The sequence below is a fragment of the Hipposideros armiger genome, unplaced genomic scaffold (genome assembly GCF_001890085.2).
Source record: "Hipposideros armiger isolate ML-2016 unplaced genomic scaffold, ASM189008v1 scaffold_742, whole genome shotgun sequence".
Taxonomy (NCBI): Eukaryota; Metazoa; Chordata; class Mammalia; order Chiroptera; family Hipposideridae; genus Hipposideros; species Hipposideros armiger.
The window spans coordinates 555,761-582,701 of NW_017732092.1; the positions used below are offsets into that span (position 1 = coordinate 555,761).

The 26,941-nt window shown below is 56.8% G+C and overlaps 2 protein-coding genes across 7 annotated transcripts; both read left to right on the plus strand.

Annotated features, from left to right (window-relative positions):
- Window positions 1-1,033: 1,033 nt before the first annotated feature.
- Window positions 1,034-23,665, plus strand: PPP6R1 (protein phosphatase 6 regulatory subunit 1). Of its 5 annotated transcripts, XM_019627896.1 has the most exons (24): window positions 3,701-3,723; window positions 9,134-9,366; window positions 11,373-11,559; window positions 11,642-11,779; window positions 11,867-11,932; window positions 13,269-13,381; window positions 13,466-13,579; window positions 13,968-14,130; window positions 14,218-14,370; window positions 14,454-14,588; window positions 15,201-15,265; window positions 15,354-15,469; window positions 15,549-15,634; window positions 15,776-15,865; window positions 15,954-16,051; window positions 18,757-18,814; window positions 18,910-19,085; window positions 21,265-21,407; window positions 21,488-21,668; window positions 21,773-21,843; window positions 21,982-22,063; window positions 22,426-22,536; window positions 22,619-22,690; window positions 22,777-23,665. In XM_019627896.1, exons 2-24 carry the CDS (start codon window positions 9,140-9,142, stop codon window positions 22,778-22,780), a joined length of 2,649 nt encoding a protein of 882 aa, XP_019483441.1. In that variant the 5' UTR covers window positions 3,701-3,723; window positions 9,134-9,139; the 3' UTR covers window positions 22,781-23,665. The 5 variants fall into 5 exon arrangements, with proteins under 5 accessions (XP_019483442.1, XP_019483441.1, XP_019483444.1 ...); XM_019627897.1 differs by lacking the exons at window positions 3,701-3,723; window positions 22,777-23,665 and adding an exon at window positions 1,034-1,603 and having other exon boundaries at window positions 22,619-22,694; XM_019627899.1 differs by lacking the exon at window positions 22,426-22,536.
- A 102-nt stretch (window positions 23,666-23,767) lies between these two features.
- On the plus strand, window positions 23,768-26,655 carry TMEM86B (transmembrane protein 86B). 2 transcript variants are annotated; one of them, XM_019627900.1, is made up of 3 exons: window positions 23,768-24,765; window positions 25,066-25,309; window positions 25,940-26,655. In XM_019627900.1, the coding sequence occupies exons 1-3, from the start codon at window positions 24,715-24,717 to the stop codon at window positions 26,320-26,322; spliced, it is 678 nt and encodes a 225-aa protein (XP_019483445.1). In that variant the 5' UTR covers window positions 23,768-24,714; the 3' UTR covers window positions 26,323-26,655. The 2 variants fall into 2 exon arrangements, with proteins under 2 accessions (XP_019483445.1, XP_019483447.1); XM_019627902.1 differs by having other exon boundaries at window positions 25,069-25,309.
- Window positions 26,656-26,941: the final 286 nt, after the last annotated feature.

Sequence of the window (26,941 nt, forward strand, 5' to 3'; positions counted from 1 at the left end):
ACGGGCCTCTGCTTGCCAATCTTCACATCTGCAGCTCCAAGCTGCAAACATGATACATGCCACTGAGGTTATTATGGTTCTCTGTCACACAGCAGTCGCTACCTGATACAAGGACTAAAAAACATCACATACAACAAATATACTGGAAATAGCAAGGACCAGAAGAGACACGGCTGAAAAATCAAATTACAGATGTGGTAATCAGTGAATGCAGGAGGAAATGACAAAGATTAAAGCAATTAAAGAGAAACTAACATGTGAAGGACAAATGCATAATTAGCATCTTTTAAATAGAGAACAAACATCTAGAACAGGAAAATACACTCAAACATGATTCAATAAAATGTCCCTGAAATGAAAAAGGTGACACTGAAGGTTAAAAATAAAAGTTAAATCTTTACATCCTTTTACTCATCCTTATGAGCCTGTAGCATGGGCAAGGGGGGCTATGAAAGCTGGGGAAACAGGCCCAGAGCCACATGGGACCTTAATGAACTTTGATACAAGGTCTGGGAGAACGCTTCCAGTCGATGTTGTTACAGAATTCTTTGTGCAGCAAATGGCAGTAGCAAAGACACTGCTTGAGCAAAGGTCTGGTAGTGGGACTGAAGTAAGCCTGAGGCACAGAGACGTCGGGAAAGAACCCGGCGGGACTCACGCGCGTGGCCCTGGTTGGAGAGAAACCCGGCATGGATTCCCACTGGAGCCAAAGCTTGAATGTGATTGGAGGAGATAGAATAACGAATAAATTCCTCCCGAAGCGAGTAGGAAGAGAAATTCTGGAGCAAGAATTCCTCCGGATTTTGGAACGAAGCCTTAGAGCAAAGCGCTATCGGGTGTGCAGTGGCGCCTGCGTATTGGGTAGACTGGGTTTATTTCGGGAGACCGTCGGCACCAACCGGCGCAAGCGCACCGGAGGAGGAGGTGTTCTGGCTGGGCGGGGTCGGGAGCAGCCTGGCCCCATACGCACGCGCATTGCCGACCGGGCGCGCGGCCTCCGCACACCGAGACGACGGCAGGAGGGCGGGGCCTACTGTGTGCCCCTGCGCTGGGGGAATTGTGGGATAGTGGCGGACGGAGACGGGCTTCGGAGGCCGTGAATCCGACTGCAAAGCCGGGAGACTCAGCCAGCGTGGGGAAGGGCTTGTGGAGCAAGTGAGACTTGGCTTCTGTGGGTTTCCGCTCAACACTGCGGCCTGTTCAGACTGTGGAGGACGTCTTCCGCGACTGGCCTTTGCCGGCGGGGCGCTGGCCGCAGGAGACTGGGGCGGCTTCCCCGCTGAGAGCCTGTGCGAGCCTCGCGACCCCACTGACCTCCTCCAGCCCCGGGTCGGGACTTGCTCCCACATCACCGGCAGTCTCGGACCCCCGCCCGCACCCAGCCGGCGCGGATCCCCGAACTCTGGAACTCGGCGCGCGAGTGAGCCCCCTCTGTAGGCCCAAGAGCGCGTGCGCGAGCCCCGGCCCCAGCGCCTGCGTTACTCACCGCCGCCCCCCGCCCCCACGTACCGGGCCCTTGAGCAGGGCCGGATCCGCCGGCAGCGGGGCGGGGGGGGCGCCCCGATGAGCCTCGAGTGCGAGGAGCCGCCGCCCCCCCACGCAGGTGAGCGGCCGCCCCGGCGCCCTCCCCAAGGCCGGGCGCCCCGGGTCCCCCGGAGCCTCGTCTCGGTACCCGTCGAGTTTCCTCAGCCCTTCTCCTTCGGACGTTCCCCGCCTCCCTGGGGGTTTCTCCCAGTCTCTTTCCCTCAGCCCCCAAGCCTCTTAGTCTCTCTCCTGAGTCTCTTAAGTTTCTTAGTCTTTCCCTTCAACCTTCCAAGTCTCTACTGCCTCCAGCTCACCCCATCTCTCCTTCCCTTTCAGTCCCGTACCCCCGTCCACTACCACCCCACCTTCTTCCATGCGCTCTCCTCTAGTGTCTTAGTGTGTCCTTGCCTTCCCCTCTCCTATCCCACCTTCCCCAGTCTCTTCTCTCTACACACTCCCACCTCCTCCCCCCTTGGACTCAACCTTACTCTCTTACTCCTCCGCCCCTCACCCACCCTCACCTTTTCCTCCTCACCGACCCTTCCCTGGACACCCCTTACTCTTCTGTCCCAGTCGCCTGCCATCCTAGATTCCATGGCCTCTGACTGTCATCTTTAGGCTCACGATGACTGGAGGAGTGGGGTTTCCTTTCACCCTGACCAGGGTCTCGTGCCCCGTGGCCCTGGCATCTTGTGAGCTAGGCTTTGGGAGCTACTTCTGTGGAGCAGCCACCACTGGTCCCACTTTCTGAGATGAGGCCTCCTGAGGGCAGGGCAGGGAGCCTGGTGCTGGGCTCTGAGGGAGGGAGGGAGGGACCAGCCCTGGGAGACAAAGGCAGAGCTGGATAGTCACAATACTGGTGGTGTGATAGAGGTAAGTCAGGGTGCTGTGGGAGGCCCCACCGCTGAAGAGGGACTGGTGAGACTGGCTCAGCTGGTGGCTTTTTCTGTCTAGGAAGGATGAGTAGGAGTTGACATGGACCGGGGAAGGGTCTTCTGGGCAGAAGGAACAGCATGTGCAAATATGTGACAGTGGGAACCCAACAGCAGTCTGTGCGCCCAGAGTGCAGTGTATTGGGAGGGAGTCGCCTGACACCTTGGGGAGGCTGCTCCTCTGGTCTCTCTACGATGACCTTATGGCTGGGTCTTTCTTGCTTGCTCTGATAACACCTGTACATCTGTGCTGAGGATGCATGTGTTACTATTAACACCAGCCCAAAAAGCAAGATGTATCTCTAAAGGAAGACGGGTTGTCAGGTGTGGTATGGGGTTCAGAATTGTAAGGAAATGCCAGTGGGGTGTAAAGTGGAGCTGACATCAGGGCTCCTCTCAGGTTGGTTCTGGGGGTTCAGTGCACCGTTTATAGGAACCTGGAGCAGTTTGCAGGGCGCGGGCAGTGCTCCAGAATTTGCAGCTTTTCGGGTTAGTATTTGGTTTGGGGTTACCTACTGTGGTATTCAACTGGGGGTGATTGTGTCCCCTACGGGAACAGTGTTTTTTTTGTCACAACTTAGGGGATGCTACTGGCACCTGGTGGGTAGAGATCAGGGACACTGCTCAGCATCCTACAGTGCACAAGACGGTCCCATGACAGCGTGTCAGATTGTGTCAGTGGGGCTGTGGTCGGGGACACCCTGCTCTCTTGCTTGGGTGTGATGTAATTTTGGCTTGTCTGCTCCGTTGCTACCTGTGAGTGGCTGTGTGTTGTACATTATGACTTGTTTTTAGTACTTCTTGTTAGGTCATCTGCTGTTTCCATTGGAGGAGAATGCTCGTTCTCCCTCAACCCCCACAACTTTTTTTCAGGTCCTATGGCCGAATGACCTTCAGCTTTCATTCCTTCAACTAGTACCTCTAGCTGTAGGCCTGGCCTTACGCTAGGTCCTGGGAAGTGGGTATCTAGCAGGGGGAGGCAGGTGACTAAACAGGCAAATGCTGTCACAGAGCCCTCAGATGCTGTAACCCGGTGACCGCGGAAGCTGTGGAAGTGTGGATTAGGCCCCTAACGCAGTCAGGGGAGGCTTCCTGGAGGAAGTGGTGTCTGTGCTGAAGCCTGAAGGACCCAGGAGGAGCTAGTCAGGCTTGAAGGGCTGGAGGAAGACAGAGGGAGCAGCTGAGCCAGGGCAGAGGCGAGGGCGCAGAGGAGCAGTCAGGTGTGGCGGGAGTGTTGAGCGCCATGCGGGTGGCAGCAAGAGATGAGGTGAGAGAGACCTAGAAGCTTTGGTGAGAATGAGAAGCCTTCCTGGTGTTCCTGGGCTCCCGGACTAGAGGGCAGGCTCTGCACTGGGGTTGAGGGCACATCCTCCTTTTGAGGCTGAGCCACAGTTTTCCCTTTGAATATCAGTTTTATGGACCTTCCCATGGGAAATGTGGTCTTACCATCACCATGTGGTATCTCACAGGTGACTGCAGGTGAGGAGTTCAGGCTTCGTGGGGTTAGTTAGGTCTTTAGAGATTTCAATTTGGACAGCTAGGACTGGAACCCCCCGACTCTTTTTGACTGGATCGCCTGTAACACAGTCTTCACCTCTGTTTTCCAAGGGTCATTTCAGACTCTATTTGTTTTTCTTTTCCTTTTTTCCTTTGAACCTAAGACCCATCCAGGAGACCATCCTGAATGTGAGCTTTCGGGCCCCTCCTCAGTCCTTGGCCAGGTGTCTTGTCTCTTGTTTCCTAATTACTTCATTCTCCTGGGGATGGACCAGAACAGCCACTTCTCTTGGGAGAGTGGTCTGTGGTCAGAGGGAGAGGCACCTGAGGTGACTCTAACTGGGGACCCTTTCCCCCCACCAGGCTTTCCTGAGCCACAATACGGTCCCAGCCTGTCCTCCTGTGTGGCCTCAGTGATCCCTTCTCCCACTGCCTACCTTATTAGGTCTGTGTTTCGTTTTGTGGACACACAAACACACAGTCCTGCACTCATCTTCCTGTCCTTGGAATCCGAAGTCCCTCACCCCCTTTACAGATTTGGCTGAGAGCTGACAGTGGGTTGGAGGGAGATGATCTCCTCGTCCTCTGAAATGCCCCTGCCAGGGGCTGGGAACCAGGGGTTCTCTCCCCTCCTGGGCTTCACCTTGCCTGTGTCTCATTAGAACAGTTGGCGGCCTGTGATGGTTGAGGGTGGCAGCAGTCACTAGACTCCAGATGGTCTCTCCCAATGCTGAAGACTCTGCTGAGCCTCAGGGCAGCTCAGGTGGCCCCTTGGAGGCCCTCCCAGAGGCCTCTGCGCCCTTGACTTCCACTTCCGGGCGCTTTGGGGCCAAGGCAGGCAGGAAGGGGTAGCAGAAAAAGGATCTACCCGGGACTCCCGGCAAGTGGAGCTGTTTGGACGGGTGGTGGCAGCAGCAGTTACAGTGGGGACAGCTCTGTGGGAGCTGCAGACAGGCCCTGTCTGAGCCCAGGCGGGAGGCCTGAGAGCACAGCAAAGTGAGAGCCTGAGGCCATGGTGCAGAGCTGGCGGATGGACAGGTGCTGTTTGTTTTTTTAATGGCTTCCTTTCTCATTTACAGTTTCCCCTTCTTCCGTTTGCAGCCAGTCTTGGTTTTCAACCAGTCGCTAAAAACCAGTGGTAGTCACTTCCGTTTTCTTGACGTTTGCTAAAAGTTGCAAAGGGTGGGGATGACGGGGTGTGTGGCGCCCACCAGTGTATTTGAATCACTCAGCCAAACAGGCAGAGTCTTTCTCTGTCTTGCTCTTCTGTTTTTAGCACCGTCACCCAGTGTATGGTGGTCTCCTTCCTTCCTACTAGAAGTGTCCGGGCTTCAGCATGGTTTCAGGGACAGATAGGAAGGGGCCAAAACCTGCTTAGCGCGTGCCTGACCTGGCTGTCCTCAGAGTATGGGCCTTCCTGGTGGGCCGTGCCCCCATTTCACAGACCGGAAATAGGTCTGGGGTGCCAGCTGCCTGGCCTAGGTTCATGCTGTTAAAGCGTGAGAAGGAAACCCACTACTCCTATCCCCCCATTAAGTGAGAACATGAGGTTGACCAACAGGACTTGGAGCTGGAGTGAATTGAGTTTGTGGCCGGGAATGTTTTTTTCTCTCTTTTCCTCTTTTTTGTTTGTTCTTTTTTTCCAATTCTACATCTGCATCTTTGTTCTGTATAGAGCTTGAGAAGTGATGTGTGTAGGGTACCGTACGACCACCACTTGATTGCATCTGGGCCTTGCAGCCTCCTAGTTTTCAGAGAGGTGACCTGGGTTGTGAGGCCCCTGGAATCCATACTTCATGCCATCCAGCTTCCTTCCTCCTTTCCTGTTGTGGAGGCCCCCACCCCTCCCAAACCCACCCTGGTTCTCTGGAAAGCCAGGTTTGGGAGGGAAGTCCGATCTGTTGTCTGAAGGTGGAGGTAGGTTAGGGAAGGGGGATGATGCCATAGTCTGCACCCTAACCATGTACGTTGGGAGTGGGTGAACCTTTAGTCAGGAGAACACGGCTCGCAGATTCCTGGTCCTGCCTCTTGGTGGCCAGGGCTCCCCTCTGTGGGCCCCCATCTCTATCAAATGGGAATAAAAACAGTGCTATACTTTGTCATCTCAATGGGACAAGATAAAGTGCCACGTGCAGTACACAGGTTCTCTGCAGATGTTGGCTGGGCCTTGCCCTGACCCCTAGTTGGGGGTTGCCTACTTAGCTCTGGAACAGTGGTAGGGTGGTGAGGAGGGGAAACCTGGGCGGGCTCCCCAGGGTGGAGCTTTCATGTACTTCAGCTCTGTGGGCAGCTGGCGCCTTGTCAGCTCGGGGTGACTGGTGACTAGGACGTGGAGTTGAGGCCTAGGCCTGGCCCCGCCCTGGCACAGCGCTCAGACAGCTCTGGTTTTGTTTTGGTAACAGTTTTTGTTGAGATGTAATTCACACACTGTACGATTCACCCATTTACAGCGCGTGATTCAGTAGTCTCTAGTAGTCACAGAGCTGTGCACCCTTCACCACAATGGGTTTTTTTCAATTGAAGTATATATAACTGACAAATAAAATTGTATATAATTGATTTTAGAAGTGTTGGGGGCTTTTTTAGAACATCCTTTCCCAAAAGGAAACCCTGTACCCTCCTTTCCTTTTCCATCTCTCCCAGCTCCTGAAAACCACTAATCTGCTTTCTGTCCCTGTGGTTTTGCCTCTCCTGAACATTTGACATGGATGGAGTCATATGCCTATGTTCCTTCGTGACTGCTTTGCTCACTGTGCTAGGGTGGCCTTTTGGATTCTCTAGTCTCCTTTTTGCCACGAGAAAGTCTCCAATATAGAAACACGTGGTGTTCTTACCACATCCAGGTTCCTGCCTCTTGTAGCCCCGGGAGGCGGCTGCCCCTTGAGATGATTCTGGTCCCAGGTCCATCCAGCTCAGGAAGTCTGTCCCTGGGCCATCAGCACCTTGGGGCTGGTATATCGCCTCTGCTGAGCCTTACTTTCCTCACCTGTGACATGGGCCCTATTGTAGATTTGTCATCAAATGAGGTAGGATGTGTGGGAGGGTCCCTCGAGAAAGTCTAGGCTCTGGGCACAGGTAGGGGTTGCTGGCGTGCGAAGGGTAGCTGGACATTCACAGAGCGGGGCTGCTGGTTGGTTTCCTTTTGGAGCCGTAGTTCACTCCACCCCTGGTGCAGCCCACCCCACCTTGTGATTGTGGTTTAGGGAGCCCCTGAGTGTGGCTGGGGGGGCAGGGTGGGCCCCACTCCCTTTGCGCTGAAGCTATGGCAGCCTCCTGCCTCGGGCAGGGCCTGGTGAAAGGTGGTTTGTTTGCAGGCAGGGTGTCTTTCAGCTAACATTGCTGAGCACGTTTCGAGTGCCGGGTTCTGTGCTAGGTGCTGTCCCCGGGTGCTCGTGGCAGCCTGGTGAAGAACTTCTGTGCAGTTCTGTCATCCGGCCAGGGCATGTGTAGTGCACCTGTGTCATTACTGTGACTGTGCATGCTGGGCAGGTTGGGACACATGTCCCGGAGCTGGGAGGTGGGCAGGGGCCCTTGGGGCCTTGAAAGCGGAGACTGGAGAGGTCATCACGGGGTTTTGGCCTGGAATGAACATGTGTTCAAATTTGTCTCAGAAAAATGGTCCGATTTGGGATGGGGGGGGTAGGTGGAGGGCTGGGGTGAGTCCCTGAGTGTGGTAGGATAGGGCTGTCTCCGCACACAGGACTCTTCCTCCACTCCACCTTCAGGTGTGGTTGGCCAGGGCTTAGGAACCGACATGAGTCCCCTCAGGATTGTTGTGATTTAAAGCTTCTTGTTCCTGGTAATGGGCAGAAGGTCACCCTGGGCTGGGAGGACAGCTGAGGTGAGTGAGGGTCCTGTGGAGGCTGGAAAGGAAAGCTGGGTGTGGTGGCGGTATGTTGAAAGGGTTGAGGCTCAGAAGGTCAGTCACCTGCAGGCTCCACTTAGCCCCAGCCCCGGCAGCTTTCTGAGTCAGTCTCATTCTCCCTGGGTTGGTGCTCCGTCTGTGGCTGGGATGCTCTCCATGACTACAGTGGAGTGGGGCAGAGAAGACAGAGGGCGTCATAGGAGAGGGACTGGCACCTGCCGATCTGGGAGGTGCCCAGGAGGGGCATTGCAGCCTCTAGGTCTGTCTCTGCAGTGGCCTCTGCTCCAGGTGGTCTTCACAAAGTAGGTGACAAGTGTGCACTCTGGTTAGTGCCTGTGCAGTGCAGTGGAGCCCCCAGTTGCCTTAGGCACGGGTCGCGCACTGTGTGATGGAATGGCAGCTCCTTGGAGCGGATGTGGGCATAGTGCCCAGCACTATGGCTGGGTGGGGACCAGTGGCCTGGGAGTCTGGCGCAAGCGTAGGGCAGGTCTGCAGCTGGTGGTGAGGACTGGGGGCCCTGCAGGCTCCTCAGGGGCAACAGAGTCTGGGCACGGGGGCTCAGACCTGCTTGGCACCCAGTGAGTGCTCCACACGAGATGCTCCTGAGACTGGTTAGCACCAGTGCTGGGGGCGGACCATAGCCAGGCATGCAGGGTCTTGAGTGCCAGCCTCAGAGCCAGGATGCCATCCTCCAGGTGGTGGGAGCCAACCTGTCCTCCCTACTGAGCTGGTTACCCCATTTGCCCTGGTTCCTTTGGGCTCTGGTCAATGACTGTCCTGGGAGCCACCACCATTTCCCTCTTTCCTGTCCTGGGCCATGGGTGGGGATGGGTTTGGGTGTGTGGGTGGGTGGGTGTGTGTGTGTCTGTGATCCAGGCAACAGCACAGACTTCCCTCTGCCTGCCACCGCCCCACGCCCTGCACCACGTGGTGATTTGCTGGGCTGGATGGCAGCCACATGCTGGCTATCATGAGGCACTTGAGTTTGTTTAGCCAACACAGATTGAAGCGAGTTTGATGGCAGAGGTTCCCGGATGAACATGGCTCTGGCCCTGCCCCAGGGGGTCCCTGCCCAGATGTGGGGACAGTAGGCACAGGCCTTTGTGTGGGGGTGGGGTCCATGGTCGCTCAGTGTACAGCATCAGTCCACACTCCGAGGCCTTTTCTGAACCTAGGGACCAAGGGACGGGCAGGACAGCTGGCCTCAGGTGTAAAGTGATTCCCTGGACTTCCGATCTGCATCAGAGGCAGAGGGAAACAACGGGGTTCAGTGCTTGGCTGGGTAGGGCCAGTGTGTGACAGCCCCTGCCCACAGGGCGCCATGTTTTGGAAGTTTGACCTGCACACAAGCTCGCACCTGGATGCGCTGCTGGAGCGGGAAGATCTGAGCCTGCCCGAGCTGCTGGATGAGGAGGACGTGTTGCAGGAGTGCAAGGTCGTCAACCGCAAGCTGCTGGACTTCCTGCTGCAGCCACTGCACCTGCAGGCCATGGTGTCCTGGGTCACCCAGGAGCCGCCAGCCAGCGGCGAGGAGCGGCTGCGCTACAAGTGAGCCCCACCCCATTCTGACTCCCTGTTGATTTCACTGACTCCCTTGTGGGGATGAGGAAACTGAGGCAGGCAGAGGCCAGGCCTCTGGGTGCAGACCTATATAGCCTGTGCTCCAAACAGCTGCTGATAAAGCTTTTTTTTTTTTTAAAGATTTTATTGGGGAATCGGCAAAGGGGAACAGACAGGTTCCTGTCCTTTTTGTTCTTCAGTCTAGTTGTGGAGGACGTTGCTTCACTGGCCCATGTTGGTATTATCGTTGTGCTCTTCCCGGGTGAGGCAGTCCCTTACGGCCATTGAACGGCCGCTCACGGCGGCTCATGGTGGCTCAGACCCGCTGCCAGCCAGCCCTACTGCAGTTTACGCCGTTGCCAGCGACTCATGGCAGCCCAGCTCCAGGTCGAGCTGTTGTTCACCATCTTAGCTATAGAGGGTGCAGCATCTCTGGTTCTCATGTGGCATCCGAACCAGGGCCCTGCTGCTCAGAGCTGGTGTCCCAAGCCAACTCCTAACGAATGCGCCCCTCAGCCGGCCCCCTGATAAGCTTTTTAAAAGCATTTTTATGATGGGGTTTTGCAGACAGCATCCAGTGGAGGGACGAGTAGGACAAGCTCCATGGGTCCTGCACTGGGCCCCAGGGAGCAGCATCTGGGCAGTCTTGTTTCAGTGGCCCCCATTCCACCCTCAACTTCTTTTTCATGGTGTTTTATTCAGTTGGATTTTTGTTGAGATGACTGTAGAATCCCATGCAGTTGTGAGAGAGAGTATAGAGTTCCCTGGTTTCCTCCAATGGTGACATTTTGCAAAATATAGCACAGTGTCACAGCCAGGATGATACTGTGAGACAGCCTGCAGGCCCTGGTGTGATCTAAAGCAAGTCCCCTAATTCCAGACAGTGTCTTTTTACCTATAATTCTCTTGTAAGTTTCCCTTTTTGGAGAATGAGCGGCGAGGGGCCTGCCCGTGTCCAGCATGGTGCCTAATGGTGCCAGGCACACAGGGCACAGCTGTGAGCAGAGTTGACACAGGCCATAGGTGGCCGCCGTCATCTCCTGTGTGCTGCTCTCTGCTCTTCTCTCCTACCGCCCCCACCGCCACCTGTCACTCCGGGTGCTTAGGACCCTGGGGTGTGCTGGGGGCGAGGCTGGCAGGGGCCTGTTGGGGGCGCGGTTGGAATCGTTTCCATAACTGGGGGCTTTCATCTGCCCTGGTCGCTGCTGCACTTCTTGGGCCCTGCACTGTCCATACCACACATGGCCTTGCTTCCTGTTCATCCTCCCTTCTGTTTCCCTGGTGCCACCATCTGCCCAGCTCTCCTCTCTAGATGGAGCGTGGGTGAGGGCTGCCCCTCAGTTTGCCCTTTGTAAAGTGGGAGTTTGGTGAGGTTGGCACAGGACCTGGCACATCTGGCAGGATCAGCAAGATGTAGTCCGTGCCTCCTGAAGTCCATCTGTCCATTAGATACCTGTCACCATGTGTGTCTTCTCCCTCCTTGCTCGGACCTCTGTCTGTCCAGAACAGGGCTCTGGCTCACAGAAGCAGGGAGATTGAGGGAGCCTCCATTTTGACACCTGTGCCATCCTGGCTCCTGGTGTCCCTGCCCAAGGACCTCAGGGACAACACACACAGGGTCTCTACAGTTCGTTCACAGGGCACCTCGAGCTGGTTGTAGTTGGCCACCTGGGACCCTGGGTGGGCCGCTGGGCTGGGCGGTCTTCTTGCGAGTATATGGAGAAGGAGGCGAAGGGTGAGGGTGGGTTTTAGGTAGATCACCCCGGGGTGGGCCTAGAACAGACTGAGAAGGGGGGCTCTGATGGTGATTTGGGCTGGGGCACGGCAACGGGGACAGGCAGGTGGATGTCCTGGAGGTAGAGGGACAGGCTTGGTAGTAGGGGTCAGGAGGATGGATGTTGCTTTGGGGGCAGGTACAGGGAGGTGAGGGTGGCTCTGCCAGCCCTCTCCCGCATCTGCCTGGCTTTCTGGAACTGACAGCCTACTCCTTCCAGGTACTCTAGCGTGGCCTGCGAGATCCTGACTTCAGATGTGCCCCAGATCAACGATGCCCTGGGTGCTGATGAGTCCCTGCTGAACCGGCTCTATGGCTTCCTGCAGAGCGACAGCTGCCTCAACCCATTGCTGGCCAGCTTCTTCAGCAAGGTCATGGGCATACTCATCAACCGCAAGACGGACCAGGTGCCTGCTGCCTTCCTGGGGCTATTGTGCGGGTGGGTGGGTGCAGCCCAGGGCCTGCCACCTGACATGCCTGTGCCCCCAGCTCGTGTCCTTCCTGCGCAAGAAGGACGACTTCGTGGACCTGCTGCTGCAGCACATTGGCACCTCGGCCATCATGGACCTGCTGCTGCGCCTCCTCACGTGCGTGGAGCGGCCCCAACTGAGGCAGGACGTGGTCAATGTAAGCAGCGCAGCAGCGTGTGCTGGGGGTGGGGCGGGGCCAGGGCGGGGTTAGTGAGCGGAGCCCCACCTTATTTCTCACCCTCAGTGGCTCAACGAGGAGAAGATCGTCCAGCGGCTCATCGAGCAGATCCACCCGTCGAAAGATGACAATGTGAGTGCCCCCCACCTACCTGTTGCTCCCAGCCATGTGGGCCTCCTCCCGTCAGAGCGGAATTGATGAGAAAAGGGAGCATTGGGAACTGCCAGCGCACTCTCTCCGACTCACTGACCCCCAGGGTTCAGAGGGGCCACAAAAGAACAGAAAAAGGGTTTTTTTTACACACCATGGGACGTTTCCAGGGAGCCAGGAAGTTGGTCCATTCTCCCTTGAGGGGTCAGCGACCTGGTGACAGTCCTCTGACACCAGGCTCTGTCTTGGCGCTCTCGCTACTGTCTACCCTCCTTCACTCTGGTGCTGGCTCTGTGGCCTGCCACTCCTTCCATCTCTTATGGCTGGACAAGTCCTGCTTGTTCTTCAGAGAATTCACCCAGAGGCCCTGGGTCCTCACCGGCAGCTTGTGGAGTCTTGGTTGTCATCCAGCCAGCACCTGTCCCGGGAGGGTGATGACCATTCAGGCCTTTGTGGCAGAGGGACAAGAGCGCCCACTGTGAGCCAGGTGGCGGGCCACCTGTGCTGGGCTCTGAGGTGCAGCCCATGGCCTGGATGGGTTTGGGGTCTGCGTGGGGGGGCCCTGGCAGCTGCCTGTTGGGTTAGACTCAGCACTCTGCTCATGCTTCTCTCCTGTTTTCCTTCCGGTGACAGCTTTATTGAGAGTGAGTTCATGTACCATGCAGCCCACCCCATTTATGGGGTTCAGTGGCTTTTAGTATATTTACAGAGTTGTGCAACCATCACCACGTTGACTTTAGGATATTTTTCATCTCTCCAAAAGGAAACCCTGTGTCCATTAGCTGTCACTCCCTCCCCCTTCATGGTCCCCCAGACCCCGGCAGCCACCAGTCTGCATTGTGTCTCTGGGTTTATCTCTTCTGGGCATTTCGTATACAGGGAATCGCACAATGCGTGGTCTTCTGTGACTGGCCTGTTTGCCTTAGCACCGTGTTGTGTGCATCCATGTTGTAGCATGTTGGTGCTGTGTCCCTTTCTAAGGCTAAGGAACATTTCACTTGTTGACAGACCATGATTGCTTGTCCATTCACCAGTGGTGGATGTAAACAGTGGTTCCTGTCAGTGGTGCAGGGTTTCTGTGGGATATATTCTTTTCCAGGAAGCCTTCCTTGGTTTCCCCTTTCTGTCCGCCGTCTCTCCCCTCCCAGTGTTTAGTGCCTCAAGCTCCCTCCCTTAGCATTTGTGTCCCTGCCCATGCTATGCTCTTCCCCTGTCCCTAAGTGCTTGGGGTCAGGTGGTCAGCTCATGGGAGGGTTCCCGATACATGGAGGGCCCAGCGGCCTGACTGGGGTCCTCAGCTGTCTGTCTACCTCCCCAGCAACATTCCAACGCATCCCAGTCCCTGTGTGACATCATCCGCCTGAGCCGGGACCAGATGATCCAAGTCCAGGACAGTCCAGAGCCCGACCAGCTGCTGGCCACCCTGGAGAAGTGGGTTTGCGGGTGGCACTCCAGTCCTGGGAGGGAAGCTGTCCTGGGGCCCAGGCCCTTCACCCTGACTCTCCTGCACCCCAGGCAGGAGACAATCGAGCAGCTCTTGAGTAACATGCTGGAAGGGGAGCCGAGCCCATCTGTTCTCGTCAGTGGGATCCAGGTGCTGCTGACTCTGCTGGAGCCCAGGAGGCCACGGTGAGGGGGTGACCTCCCTGGATGGTTCTGTTCCGTTCAGGGGACATGGTCTCCATAAGTGTTGTCCCCTTCAAGGTGGTTCTTCCATACCTGGAGAGAAGTCCTCCTGTTTCTCTGACAGTCAAGGAAACTGAGGCCAGGTCAACCACCTATAGCTCCAAGCTGGCTATTGGAATCTGGGGCCCCTTGGGCGGGTTACTGCCCAAAGCACAGTGGGACTTCTACCCCAGGGTCCCCAGGTGCTCACCCCCACCTGGCTGCCTCCCCTCTTAGTCCTCACCCTTGCCTCCTGGCTGGGAGCAGCTTCTCATTCCCTTGTAGATATGTTCTGTGTGCGTGTACATAAGCTGGGCAGCTCACTCTGCCCTCAATCCTACCCCTGCTGCAGGTCCGAGTCCATGACAGTGAATAACTTCTTCAGCAGTGTAGACGGGCAGCTGGAGCTGCTAGCCCAGGCAACCCTGGACAGCACCGTGTCCTGCATGGGCACCCTGCACGCCCTGCGTCCTCGGCTCAGCCGCTTCCACCAGCTCCTACTTGAGCCGCCCCAGGTGGGCCAGGGAACAGGTGGCAGGGAGGTTCACTCCTTGGTTTCCAGCAGCACTGAGCTGCGAACCAAGCCTCCCCTGTGCCTGCAGCTGGAGCCACTGTGTACAACATGGGGTACCCTGGCCCCGCCACTGGGCAACACGCGGCTGCATGTGGTCAAGCTGTTGGCCAGTGCCTTGAGCGCCAACGATGCTGCCCTGACCCAGGAGCTTCTGGCGCTGGACGTGCCCAACACCATGCTGGTGCGCTTGGCTGGGCTACTGGGCAGGGTGGGGTGGGGTCAGGGCCAGGGTCTCTTGGTACCAGCCTGTGTCCCCTCCACCAGGACCTCTTCTTCCACTATGTCTTCAACAACTTCCTCCACACCCAAGTGGAGGTGTGTGTGAGTGCCATGCTGAGCGCTGGGCCCCCTTCCGACAGCAGCCTCGAGATGCCTGTCCAGAACCCTGTCGTGAAACACGTGAGCTGGGGCTCCCGGGTTCCCCCCCAATTTCCCCGGGGTGGGCTCTGCCCCAGGTATGTCCCTCACCTGTCCTGCAGCCAGTACTTGGTGGGTGACCACATCCTGGGGCTGGAGGCTCAGCCTTGCTCTTAGGTCATGCCTGGGAGAAATAGAGGATGATGTGTGGGGAGGTGAGTGGATATGGTAACTTCAGGAGGTAGCACGTGACCTGGGGGACAGAGGGAAGAACTGTCCTGGAGTGCCAGCTGCCACGGTGGATGGGGACACCTCCCTGGGTATAGCTGGGGCCTCAGGGAGGAACTGTTCAGTGCGGGTGTCGGATTAGATGTAGGAGGCAGGCACAGTGCCTTTGGGGTTTGTCGTCCAGATTGAGAGGAAGCTAGACAGGCCAAGGACCTTTCTGGGGAGAAGTGGGTGGCCAGGTATGTACATGAGGAGGACGCGCTACGTGCTCGTGGGAAGATCAGAGGCTTAGGTGCCCAGTGAAGGTGGTGGGGCCGCCTCTGTCTCTCCCTCTCCTGCGGTAGATGAGTCTGGGGCCTGGCTGGCTGCGGTGGGTGACATCCCTAGCTGGTCCCCATCCCCACATGGCCATCATGCTTCCCATAGCTGCTGCAGCAGTGTCGCCTGGTGGAGCGCATCCTAACATCCTGGGGAGAGAATGACCGTGTACAGTGAGTGTCCCTGGCCTTTCTGCCCTGGGGAGGGTGAGGCAGGGGGTGAGGCCACTTGTGTGCAGCTGTGGTCTTCACTCTCACCCAGGTCTGCAGGGGGCCCTCGGAAAGGCTACATGGGTCACCTGACTAGAGTGGCCAACGCCTTGGTGCAGAACACAGAGAAGGGGCCCAATGCTGAGCAGCTGGGACAGCTGCTGAAGGGTGAGGTGGGGGCTCGTCCGGGCGGTGGGCGTGCTGGAGGCTGAGGGGGGCCTCACGTCCTTGTCCTCCCATTGAGCAGAGCTTCCAGGCGAGCAGCAGGAGCAGTGGGAGGCCTTCGTGTCGGGACCCCTGGCCGAGACCAACAAGAAGAACATGGTGGACCTGGTGAGGCCCCCACTGTGCCCACCTCTGCTGCTCCTTTCCTCTCGCTCCAGTTGCATCCTCTCCATCCCCACAGTCCCGTCCTTGCCCCGGGCCTTGATGGGGGCTCTGGCAGGCCCTGATGCCCCACTACCTGCCCACCAGGTGAACACCCACCACCTGCACTCCTCCAGTGACGACGAGGACGACAGGCTCAAGGAGTTCAACTTCCCAGAGGAGGCCGTGCTACAGCAGGTGGGGCCGTGGGGCAGCAGGGTCCTGCCCCACCTGGCTTCCCCCTGGCCCACCGGCCCTGACCGCAGCCCTTTGCTGCATCCCCCAGGCCTTCATGGACTTCCAGATGCAGCGCATGACCTCAGCCTTCATCGACCACTTCGGCTTTAACGACGAGGAGTTTGGGGAGCAGGAAGAAAGCGTGAAGTGAGTGTGCCCCTCTGTGAGGCCACCTGCCATGTGGCTACTCTTGCCATCATTCCCGTGTCCTCCCTGGTGTCCCCACCTCCTGCCCAGTATCCCCTCAGACTCAGCCTGGAGGGCGGCTGACCTTGGGCCCCTCTCCTCCCTCCCTGGGGGCTGGTGGGAGGCTGATGGGGGTCCTGGATCATAAGGAGTGTGTGAGATGGGCCCTCGCAGAGGCAGGATAGCCCTAAGGGCCAGAGCCACCCCTTTCCCCTCCAGAGGCCTTGGGGGCAACAAGGAGGTTTTTTTTTTTTTTTTTCCCCAGCGACCAGTTCTGCTTATTTGTACGTTATGCATCCACATATAGCATCATCACCTCTGGTGGTGTAGTCATGAATTTTCTTCTTTATTTTCTGCCACAGGCAACTGTTGCTTATATAGTCAGAGAAGAAAATTAAAATTTACTAATGTTTTATAAATTGTACAAGTAACCTTGTGACAGCACCAGGCAGACAGCAAAGGGAAGGGCAGACAGCCGAGTGAGTGCAGGGGACACTGAGCCAGGGATAGGAGTGGAGTGGCCGCCATGGTCATGGAGGGTACTACCCAGCTGCCCAGGAGCCTCCATTCTGAGCCTGGTTCTGCCACTACTAGGCCTGGGTCTCCCTGTGTGTATCTTGGGCCTTAGGGAGCCTGCTTTCAGGGCTCCTGAGGGAAGTGCCTGGGGAACAGTGAGTTGTGCCTGTGTCCACTGAGCAGAGGATTACTTTTTTTGTTTTTTTTTTAGCTGAGCCATCCTGCCACCTGTTGGCAGCTCAGCGGCAGCTCAGCTTGGGCGGGGCATCGAACCGCTGTTGCTCAGAGCTCAAACTCTTGAGCGAGCTCTTAACCAACTGAGCCACTCGGCCGGCCCTAGAAGAGATTACTTTTGAAGAATAAGCCTGTGATGCCCTGAGGTGGACCGCGAGGAAGCAGATGGAGAAGGGCCCAGTTGGCCCACTAGGGACTAGCATGGGGTGTCCAAGGGGTGAAATCCAGGGACAGGCAGGAAGGGCTGCAGCTGTGACTCAGTTTTGGGGGGCCACCCGATGCTTGTCCTTTTCATCACCTGGCAGCGTGCCAGGCACCTTTCAGTGTTATCCATTACGTGCCCACGACCATCCTCTTCTCAGGGCTTGGGAGCTCCTTTACAGCTGGGGAGACGGAGCACATGCTTGCTGGTCAGCGACCCTTTGCAGTACAGTGTGAAGGTCAGCTGTGGCCTGTCGTGCCCATGGCTGGACAGAGGCCCCTTGGACATAGATGTGAGATCGTGTTTGCTGCTCTGCCTGCACAGTGCCCGGCAGTAAGGATTCAGCAGTGCTGGTCACTGTCTCAGAATCCCGAGACACCTGGGGAAAACACTGCCCAAGGGAGGCCCCGGCCCCATCCTAGCGGGGTGACGGACTGCTCAGCGAATAGCGTTGGGATGAATGGCTGCCATTTTGGACAAAACTGTTACTCCTCTGTCAAGATAAATTTCAAACTTTAAATGTAAAACAAAAACAAAAACAAAGCTGAGAAGCATTCTAGATTGGAAAGTGGGTGAATATATTTATACTCTCGGCTGAAGGTGCTGCTCTGTTCAAGTCAGTGGCCCACCTGAGCAGCTGTGCTGTGCGTGGCAGACCCCACTCCGATTCTGTGCGTTTGGAAGGAGACAGGAATACCTGCCTTACTGGAGACAGTAGAAAGTAAGCGCAGGAAAACTGGAGCCCAGCAAGCACTCAGGAGTTGTCAACTCATGTTTGTCCCTTGATCTTGGTGGCAAAATACTTGCTGAGTTGGAGAAACGACTTCCCAGATAACCTAGGAAATCTCCCTAACACGTGGGGCAGAGTGTGGGCCCTGGGGAAAGGCAAGAATTTTCACCACAGAACAGGAGGAAGACCAACACCCCAGGACAGGAAATGGGGAAAGGATACAAACAAAACAAGTAGGAGCTGCTGAGAAGTTGCTTGGTCTGCTGGTAGGAGCATAATCGACAAATTCTTTGCAGCAGTTGGTGTCAATATTTAAAATGTGTGGCTTTAATTTCTTACTCCAGGAATTGCACTTCTGTGAAGCTTTCTGAAAACACAGAGAATTGAGCAAAGAAGGTAGTAGGAGGACGTTTAACTCGGCCTGTTGATGACAGTGACAGATTGCTGATGGGGCTCAGTTAGCTGGGTCATTAGGAAAATTAGGCCCAGGCTGGTCCTACATTCCGTTCTTGTTTCTCACTGGCTGCTAACACTGAACCACCACTCCTAATGGAAGTTTATCCTTGTGTGTAAATCTCTCACCCAGATTATAATCTTGAATCCTACAAATAAGTAGTCCACGTAGAGTGTGTTTCCTTTATCTCACAACAGAGAAAATATAGTTCAAAAGTGTTAAGTGACTTGCCTGGAGGTCACCCCACTAGCTGGTACCAGAGTTGGGATTCACACTTGATGCAGCCCGTGAGGCCAGCTGGCCGGGCTGTTGGTTCCTGCTGTACACAGTCCCCTTAGGCATCCCTGTGCTGGGACTGAGACAGGAGGGTGGAGTGTGGGACCTCAGCTGGGAACGTGCACGTCTTCACTGCTTTACAAACCTGCACAAATGACAAACGTGCTGCAAGTGTTGACTCAGGTTACAGATAAGTTTTAGCCAGTGGGTGCCCCACATGCCTCGCCTCACTGCTCTGGTGCTTTCTCTTCTAGCGCGCCTTTCGACAAGACAGCCAACATCACCTTCTCCCTCAATGCCGATGATGAGAACGTGAGTGCCACCCTGTCCTCTGGTGGTGGTGGTGGTGGTGGGGCTGAGTGTAGTGCAGCCCAACCCACCCTCCCTCCCACCCCTGCACCCTGCAGCCCAATGCCAACCTGCTCGAGATATGCTACAAGGACCGGATCCAGCAGTTTGATGATGACGAGGAGGAGGAGCAGGAAGAGGGCCAGGGTTCTGGGGAGTCTGACGGGGAGGATGGTGCCTGGCAGAGTGGCCAGCTGGCCAGGGGGGCCCACCTGGGCCAGCCCCCAGGCCTGCGGTAAGTCCCCCTCCTGCCTCCTTTTCCAGGCTCCCTAGCACAGTGGGGGCTGTGCCCACATGAAACAGTTTTCACCAGCTCAAACGAGTGAGAAGCAGACAGGGAGTGCAGTGTGTGTATTACTTTAGGCACTTTCAATTTTGAGTGATAGAAACCCAATTCAGGTGAGTTAGACTACAAAAGGAATGGGTAACAGCTTGTGTGTGGCCAGAAAACATGGCTGCTCTTTCAGATACGGTTTGGTCCAGGTGCATCTGTAATCAGTTCTGCCCCTCCACCCTTGACTCAGGTGTTCCCAAAAAGGCGCTATGGTGGTCCCATCAGCTTCTCTTTCCCCTAATTGCAGTAAAATGAGAGATGATGATTGTCCGCCTCTCTCAGGCTGAGTGTCAGTAAGTCATAACCAGATCTTTGTACAAACATTAAATGTTCTTTTTCTCCAGTAGTGGCTGGCCCCAGAATCACTGGCTGAATGGGTTTGTGCCACATAGCTTTGCCAGCATGAACAACTCAGGGCTCCCAAATCTGGGCCTTTGCCCCCGTGGCTTCTGATTTGAGAATTAGAGTGTTTTAACTTTTTAATTGATGTGTAACAAGCATGCAGACGAGTATACAGATCCTGACTATACAGCCACATGGACATCCGTTTGCCAGATGAGGGAGTGGAACCATCCCTATACCCCCTGCCAGCCACTGTTCACCCTCCCCAGGGTGATGCTGTCCTGACATCTTGCCCAATAGATCAGTTTTGTCCCTTCCGCTTTGAGGCTCTCCTTCTGGTAGTGTGGGTATGTTCACTTGCCATCTGCGGGTGTGCCATCGTGTAACTAACCAAGTTCATTGCACTTAATGTGTGTCATTGACAAATCCAAGGCTGTGATTCACCTGTGTTTTCTTCTAAGAGTTTATTGTGTTAGCTCTTACATCTAAGTTTTGATCCATTCTGAGCTAATTTTTTGTACATGGTGTGAATCAGGGTCCAGCTTCATTCTTTCGCATGTGGGAATGCCACTGTTGCACCATCACTTGTGGGAAGGACTGTCCTTTCCCCACCGGATGGCCTTGGCACCCTTGTCAGCAGTTGTTTCGCTGTGTGTGGAGGGTTTCCTCTCTCTCCTGGTCCACTGGTGCAGATGTCTTATCTTTATGGCGTAACTACTTGGTCTTGATCACTGTTGTGTTATGATAAGTATGGAAGTTGGGAGGTATGAGTCCTGCCACTTTGTTCAAGATTGTATTGACTTCATGGGGTCCCTTGAGATTCCGTGTGAATTTTAGGATCAGTTTGTCAGGTTCTATAAGGAAGCTGGCTGGGATTGTGAGAGGGATGGCCTTGAACCTATAGGTCATGTTCGAAGTGTACCATTTAGTAATATTCCATCTCCTGACCCATGAACATGGGATGTGTTTCCATTATTTAGGTCTTGTTTTACCTTCAACAGTGTCCCAATAGTGAACACTCGGTTTCCACCCCTGAGTGTGGTGTTAGTGGTGGGTTGTGGTGTGCGGGTTTGGGAAGCTCCCATCTGGTCCTTGTTTGCCAAATGTGTTAGTTTATTTTCAGTGACAGCAGATGTATTCCTTCCCACCATGAAGACGGTGGGTACGTTCAGCATTTGCTCAACCATCCCCCGTTGGTGGACATGTAGGCCAGTATGACTTTGTCCATGGTCTCTAAGTCACTTGTTAAGTCAACAGTCAGCAGTATTTTTGGAGAAGCTGCCCATGCCAGTGCTCCTCTAAGCTGAGGATACAGTGGTGACAAAAGTTCCCCCAAGTTTGTAGTTGGGGGAAGAGCATCAATTCAGCACCCCTACCCCTAGATGGCAGTTCAGGTGCCGGAAGGGTCTGTGAGGGAGATGAGGTGGGGCCTTTCTACCCTTGATGGCGGTGGCACGCTCCACTGACCCTTGTGATTCCCACCTGTCTGCCAGTCGTGGGATGCTCTCCTGGCATTTTGGCACACCCTGGGCCTAGGGAGGCCCTCACCTTCCCCACTGTGTGTGTGTCGTCGTCCCCCCCATTCCCTCCCCCACCCCCGATCCATTTTTATCATCTGTTGATTCCTTCACAGACTGCTCCCTGGGGTCAGCCCTGGGGAGTCGGGAGGTGGGGACAGGTCACCTTCCCACCCTGTCCCTGCCCTAGCTTAGCAGCTGATTGCTGGTTTCTGGGACAGGAGTGGAGGCAGCACAGACAGCGAGGAGGAGGAGGAAGAGGAGGAGGAGGACGATGATGAAGAGGACGACGAGGAGGATGGCCGGGTGGTCCGTGGAGGGGCCGGGCCCTCCTCTTACCCCAGCCCCGGCCCTCAGCCTCCGGGTGGGTGAACGCGCGGGCAGGATGTGGTTGGGGGGCGTGTGGGTGTCTGCCCGCCATGCTCACTCTTGCCCTCACCCTAGGCCCCAGCTGGACAGCCACCTTTGACCCAGTGCCTACAAATGCCCTGACTGGCTCCCAAGACTCCAGGGACAAAGAGCCGTGCTCTGGTCCCTCTGTTTCACAGGGCCCCCTCTGCATGCCCCAGGACCTCCCTGCCCCCAGCGGGGCCGGCCCTGCAGCTCCCAACGCCCTGCAGCTCAGGTGAGGCCAGGAGGCAGGGCCGGGAGGTGGGGCCATGTCCTGATTCCCTTAGGCTCCAAAGCCAACCCCAGCTGCCCACTTGGACTGTTTCTCTTATCTCCCAGGTCTCAGGACCCTGCACCCACCTCAGCACCTCAGGAAGCCACAGATGGCGGCAAAGCAGCAGAGCCCTCGGGTGAGCCCCTGCCCACTGTCCACCTAACACTCCCTCCTGCCCACCGTACCCTGTAGCCCTCCCCCTGCTGTCTCCTGGCCTTTCAGTCTGGAGGAGTTTGCCAAGTCTCACATCTCTGGGCCTCTCTGCTCTGCACAGCTCCCTGTCAGGCCTTGGTCAGCGTCGGGGACCTCCAGGCCACCTTCAGAGGGACAAGCTCTGCTCCCAAGTCCTTGGACAGGTGACCAGCTGGGGAGCAGTTTCTGGGGGGCTGCATTGGGAAGTGAACAAAGTCTGGCCCTTGGGTCATGCCTGCCCCGGGGCTGTGCCTGTGCCCACACATGGGTGCCACACAGGATCCTGGAGCCCAGGGCCCCCAGCCTAGCCCCAGGGGCAGGAGGGAAGCTTCCGGAAGGGCCAGGAGTGTGTGGAGCCTCTATCCCAGACGACCCTGAGCTCCGGCCTGGGACAGCTCCCAAGGTCTTTGGATACGAAGCGCTGGGCTGTGTGTGCCTGCCTTCCTTCCCTGCTCACACAAACAGCTGAGGGCGAGAGCATCCATCAGGGTGGCCTGATGGTAACCCCACTGACCTGCCCCCACAGTGCAACCAGAGACCCTACTACCTCTGTCCCAGCCCCTGGGGCCCACCAGCCCCCCCATACCATGGAGGGGGAGAAGAGCCCAGAGCCCTCGGGGCTCCCCCAAAACCAGAGGTGAGCATGGAGTGGCCCTGTAGCTGGTGGGGGGTGTTTTGGGGGGGAGGCACTGACCTCTCATGTTCATCTCTCCTGATAGTGCCCAGGCCCTCCAGCTGCCTCCAATGCCCAACACCTCTGCCCCGGGAGGGCCAGTGTCCCCAGGCTCCCAGTGAGTGACAGAGGCCAGGGGGCTGGGGGTAGAGGCGGTGGGTGAGCCGGCGGGCTCCTCCCTCAGGTGTCCCTCTCTGTTCCTAGGTAACTGCCTGGTCCCGGTGGTGGCAGCCAAATCCTCGTCCTGCATGTGGACCCTGCCCGGGCAGGGGCAGGACAGATCCCACAATGGCCCGTTGCCCCATCACCCCATCCCCACCCCTTATCCCCCACCCCCCATGTTCTCTCTCTGGACTTACAGGAGGCTGGTGCCAGGGAGACAGGTCCTCCCCCACCCCCCATTTGCACTGAGAAAAGAAATGATGGAGTTTTGTCTCCTAGAATAAAGATATAGAGTCGAGTAGAGAGAAAGAGAGAGAGACCTATATTATATATTATATATATATATTGAGGGAGGAGAGAGTGGGTGGAAAGAGCCAGAAGGAAGCTAGGCCCCAAGGGCAGGCGGGCGGGGGTTGGACCTTTACCCTGTCCCAGTGGGGGCTGCATTGCGGTTCCCGAGGCACAGTCCACCCTTTCCTCCCACCATGCCCGCCCTCTCCCATGCAAACACCCACATCCACACTCGGCCTTTCAGCTCAGGTCCACCTGGAGGGGAGGGCCCAAGTGGGGGCCATGCCTTTGCCCAGCCCCTCACCCTGGACCCTGCACTTTCCCCCAGGCTGGGAGCTAAAGGACCCTCTGGCCTGGTGGCTGTCTGGGGGCTGGGGTCCCAGTCCAAGGGGGCCTCCCTGGTGACATTCCCACAAGGCCCTGACACACTCATGAGACCCTTGCGCCTCCCATGGACCCCAGGGTGGGGGCCTGACGGGTCTGGCTGGGGTCCCCCTCCTACGCTCCGTCTGGGGTCCAGCCCAGCTGCCAAGTGACCTTGTCCCAGCTCCCTCTCCCCAGGCTGGCGTGAGTGTTGTGTGTTTGTGCCTAGCTTCTATTTCATATTGCAAATATAAATAAATAAAGGAAGACAGTTTAAGACTCCTGCCACTCAGACCTTGAGTTCTGAGACATGGGGTGGGGGAACCTGAGCTGTCCCTGCACCTACCTCAGCCTCTGGGGTGTGACCCTTAGAATGTGGAACTAGGCTCTTAAATCTCCACACACTTCTGGGGGAGTGGCTTCTGCTTAGCCCAGGAAGGGGCTTCCTGGGAGGAGGAGCTGGGCATTGCCCAGCCTTATCTGGGAACCATCTCCTAGGGCCCCCTTAGTCTCCCCAACCCCACACGTCCACTGCTCATCCCTCACCACGGAGGGGACCTTGCAGAAGCTATGTCCCCTGAGCCATCTCTCTGGCGGAGCAGTGAGTGGTTGGGGGCAGCCAAGGAAGCGAGCGAGATAGGCCAGTGGGTGCCCAGTAGGTCTGTGCTTTCCAGAGGGGACGTTAAAGACTAGACTCAAGTGCACTTGCCAGGCCTGTGTGGGAAGACTTTGTTCTGGTGACATCCAAAGCTGTGGGCTGCAGGCTGATGGTGATCTCAGACAACTCATTATTGGCATTTGATCAGGAAGTATTTATGGTGAAGGCCATGGGGTTAGTGCAGCGTGGTTTGGGCTCCCACTGGAAATAACCACCCAAAGGCCCAAGTGCAGGAAGGACTCCTGGGTGGCCTCAGGGTCCCAGGGTGGTGAGGGGTGAAGGATGTCCTGTTTCTTGCTCTGGCAGGGTGGTGGTCCCACCAGCAGAGACTTGAGATGATGCCCCTCCCCCCACATGGAGGGGAGGGCATTGACTGGCTGGGTTCAGGACTACAGGACAGGCATTTGTACCCACAGCCTCCCAGGCAGAGGGGGAGAAAACTAGGTCCCGGGGGGGCTGGAGGAGTGACCCCTGCGTCCTGATGGGCCACCTTATCAGCAGGTGCCAGGCGGGGCCATCCCCGGGTGGGGGCGAGCATCTCCCTGAGCTGTTATCAGTCCCAGAGTCCACAGGACGCTCCTGGGTTAACGTGTAACCACACGCAGTCCTCTCCACCCCCAAAGCCATTGGTGCCCACATACAGGCCACTCGGGGGGTTACAGGCCGATATGGACGCCCGGAAAGAGGGTCTGCCCCGAAATCCTCACCTCGCAGCCCAAGTGAGAGTCCCTGAGTGTGGGAGGGAGGCTGGACCTGGGATCCTGGGGACTCAAATAGCCTGGAGGAATGGGGGGCTGTGGCCTCCTAGGAGGCTCGGTTCTGTGGGGCTGGAAGTCCTGGGGTCCCTGGGTGGGGGTGGGATGGAAACCCCAAGACTTCAGTCTTGGTCGAGTGGGGCCTGACCTCCAAGGGCAGGGGACTGGCTGGGACCCCAAGTTCAGGTTGGTTCTGGAGCCTCATCCCAGGGGCTGGGGGCTGGGCTGAGCTCCAGTGGCTCAGCGGCCCCCTTGTTCCCAAAGCAGCCACACCTGGGCAGGTGCCTGAGCCCTTTCTTCCTCACCTGCGTCACCTACTTCCTTCTCTGGATCCCTGAGGACCAGCCATCCTGGGTCGGTGCCCTGGTCAAGTGCCTGCCTGTGCTGTGCTTGGCGGGATTCCTGCGGGCCTGCTCTGGCAGGGACTATAGCTCTCTCCTGCAGGTGGCCCTGCTGCTCTCAGCCTGCGGAGACGTCTTTCTCATCTGGCCCGAGGCCTTCCTCTACGGTAGGCAAGAGGAGCAGGGCCGTGTGGTCCTTTTTGGACTTCCACACTGAGGGGTCTGGGGTGCAGGGGTGACTACCCGATAGCACCTGCCATGAGCCAGGTGGTGTTCAAAGGCACTGGGGTATGGTAGTGACCGACACCCACCCAGAGCCCTGTCCTCATGGAACTTGCTCCATTGAGGCCCTGGGCAGCCTAACCTTAAAAGGTGTGAGTGGCAGACATGGAGGAAATAGAGCAGGAGTCCAGGTGTCACAGCCTTGAGTAGACTGGTTGAGGACGGCCTTGCTGAGACGGGGACATCTTGGAGGGGGTGCAGGAAGGATGGTCAGGCAGAGGGGTCAGCAAACACAGAAGCACTGTGGTGGGAGTGTGCCCGGTGTGTGCATATAAACAGGCCCAGGGATGGAGCAAGTGGGGGGCGGGGTGGGGGGCATGGTGGACAGTTCCAAGCCCTGTAAAGACAGACACCACCATGTGGCCCAAGGGCAGGGGAGGCATGGCCACCAAGGAAGTGAGGTGGCACGGCCTGGGTGGAAGCTGGTGCTCGGGGGCGGTCCTGACCCTCAGGCTGGGAGTGGAGAGGCGATGCAGCGATGGCCTCACTGGGTGCCCTGAACCTGTGTTCTCCAGGTGTGGCTGCCTTCACCAAGGCCCAGCTGCTCTATGTCTGGGCCTTTGGCCTCAGACCCCTGCAGCTGGGCCTCCTGCTGCCCGTCGCCCTGGCCTCTCTCCCGTTCTACTGCCTCCTGCTCTTGCACCTCCCCCCCGACATGGTCCTGCCCCTGACAGCCTACACCCTGGCCCTGGCTACCATGCTGTGGCGCGGCCTGGCCAGGGGCGGGAGCGCCTGCTGGGGTGCACTGCTCTTCACCATCTCGGATACCGTGCTGGCCTTCAACACCTTCATCCGGCCCCTGCCCCACGCCCGCCTGGTGGTCATGGCCACCTATTATGCCGCCCAGTTCCTCATCTCCCTGTCGGCCTTCCAGAGCCCCAGGCTCAAGACCAACTGACTAGGGGTCCAGATAGGAAGGCGTCTGCCCTCTCCTGTCTTGCAAGAACCTGGACCTCTCAGAAGGGCGCAGTGAGGGAAACGCCCTTGGCTCGGAGCCAGGCTCCCAGACTCCCATCTGCAGGTGGCGGTCCATTTGGAGATGTGTGGGAACCGTTTGCAGAATTCGCATCCACGCCAAGTTCCAAACACCCTCCATTCTGATTCCAGGCCCCAGGCCCCACATCCAGGCCCCTGCCTGCTACTGTGACCCCAGGTGGCTTCCCACACCACCTACGCCCCTCCTTCTGGCCCTAATCTATTTTTTGTTACCTGAGTAAAGCTGACATTGAAACGACATCTCCTTTATTTGGGAAGGGGTGTTAGGGACAGGGGCGATCACAATGAGTACAAAAGTTTTTTATTTTTTTACCTCCAACAAAATTTATCATTTCAGGTGTATGATTCAGTGACATGAAGTACACTCACAGTGGTGTGCACTGACTCTTTAAAATTCTTGTGGTAAGAATGCTTAGTGTGAGATCCTTCCTTGAAACACATTTTTACGTGTGTCATGCAGTGTTAAGTATACACACAGGATGCTCGCTGTGACCAGGCCTGGGGCCCAGGGCTTATGGGAC

Bases quoted from the DNA above. Each gene is read 5' to 3' on its own strand.
- PPP6R1 (XM_019627897.1), top strand. From the start codon at position 9,140: ATGTTTTGGAAGTTTGACCTGCACACAAGCTCGCACCTGGATGCGCTG. The intron at 14,371-14,453 runs GTGCGCTTGGCT...CCCCTCCACCAG, and splicing joins ACGTGCCCAACACCATGCTG to GACCTCTTCTTCCACTATGT. The intron at 21,408-21,487 runs GTGGGTGAACGC...CCCTCACCCTAG, and splicing joins CCCCGGCCCTCAGCCTCCGG to GCCCCAGCTGGACAGCCACC.
- TMEM86B (XM_019627900.1), top strand. From the start codon at position 24,715: ATGGACGCCCGGAAAGAGGGTCTGCCCCGAAATCCTCACCTCGCAGCC. The intron at 24,766-25,065 runs GTGAGAGTCCCT...TTGTTCCCAAAG, and splicing joins ATCCTCACCTCGCAGCCCAA to CAGCCACACCTGGGCAGGTG. The intron at 25,310-25,939 runs GTAGGCAAGAGG...TGTGTTCTCCAG, and splicing joins GCCCGAGGCCTTCCTCTACG to GTGTGGCTGCCTTCACCAAG.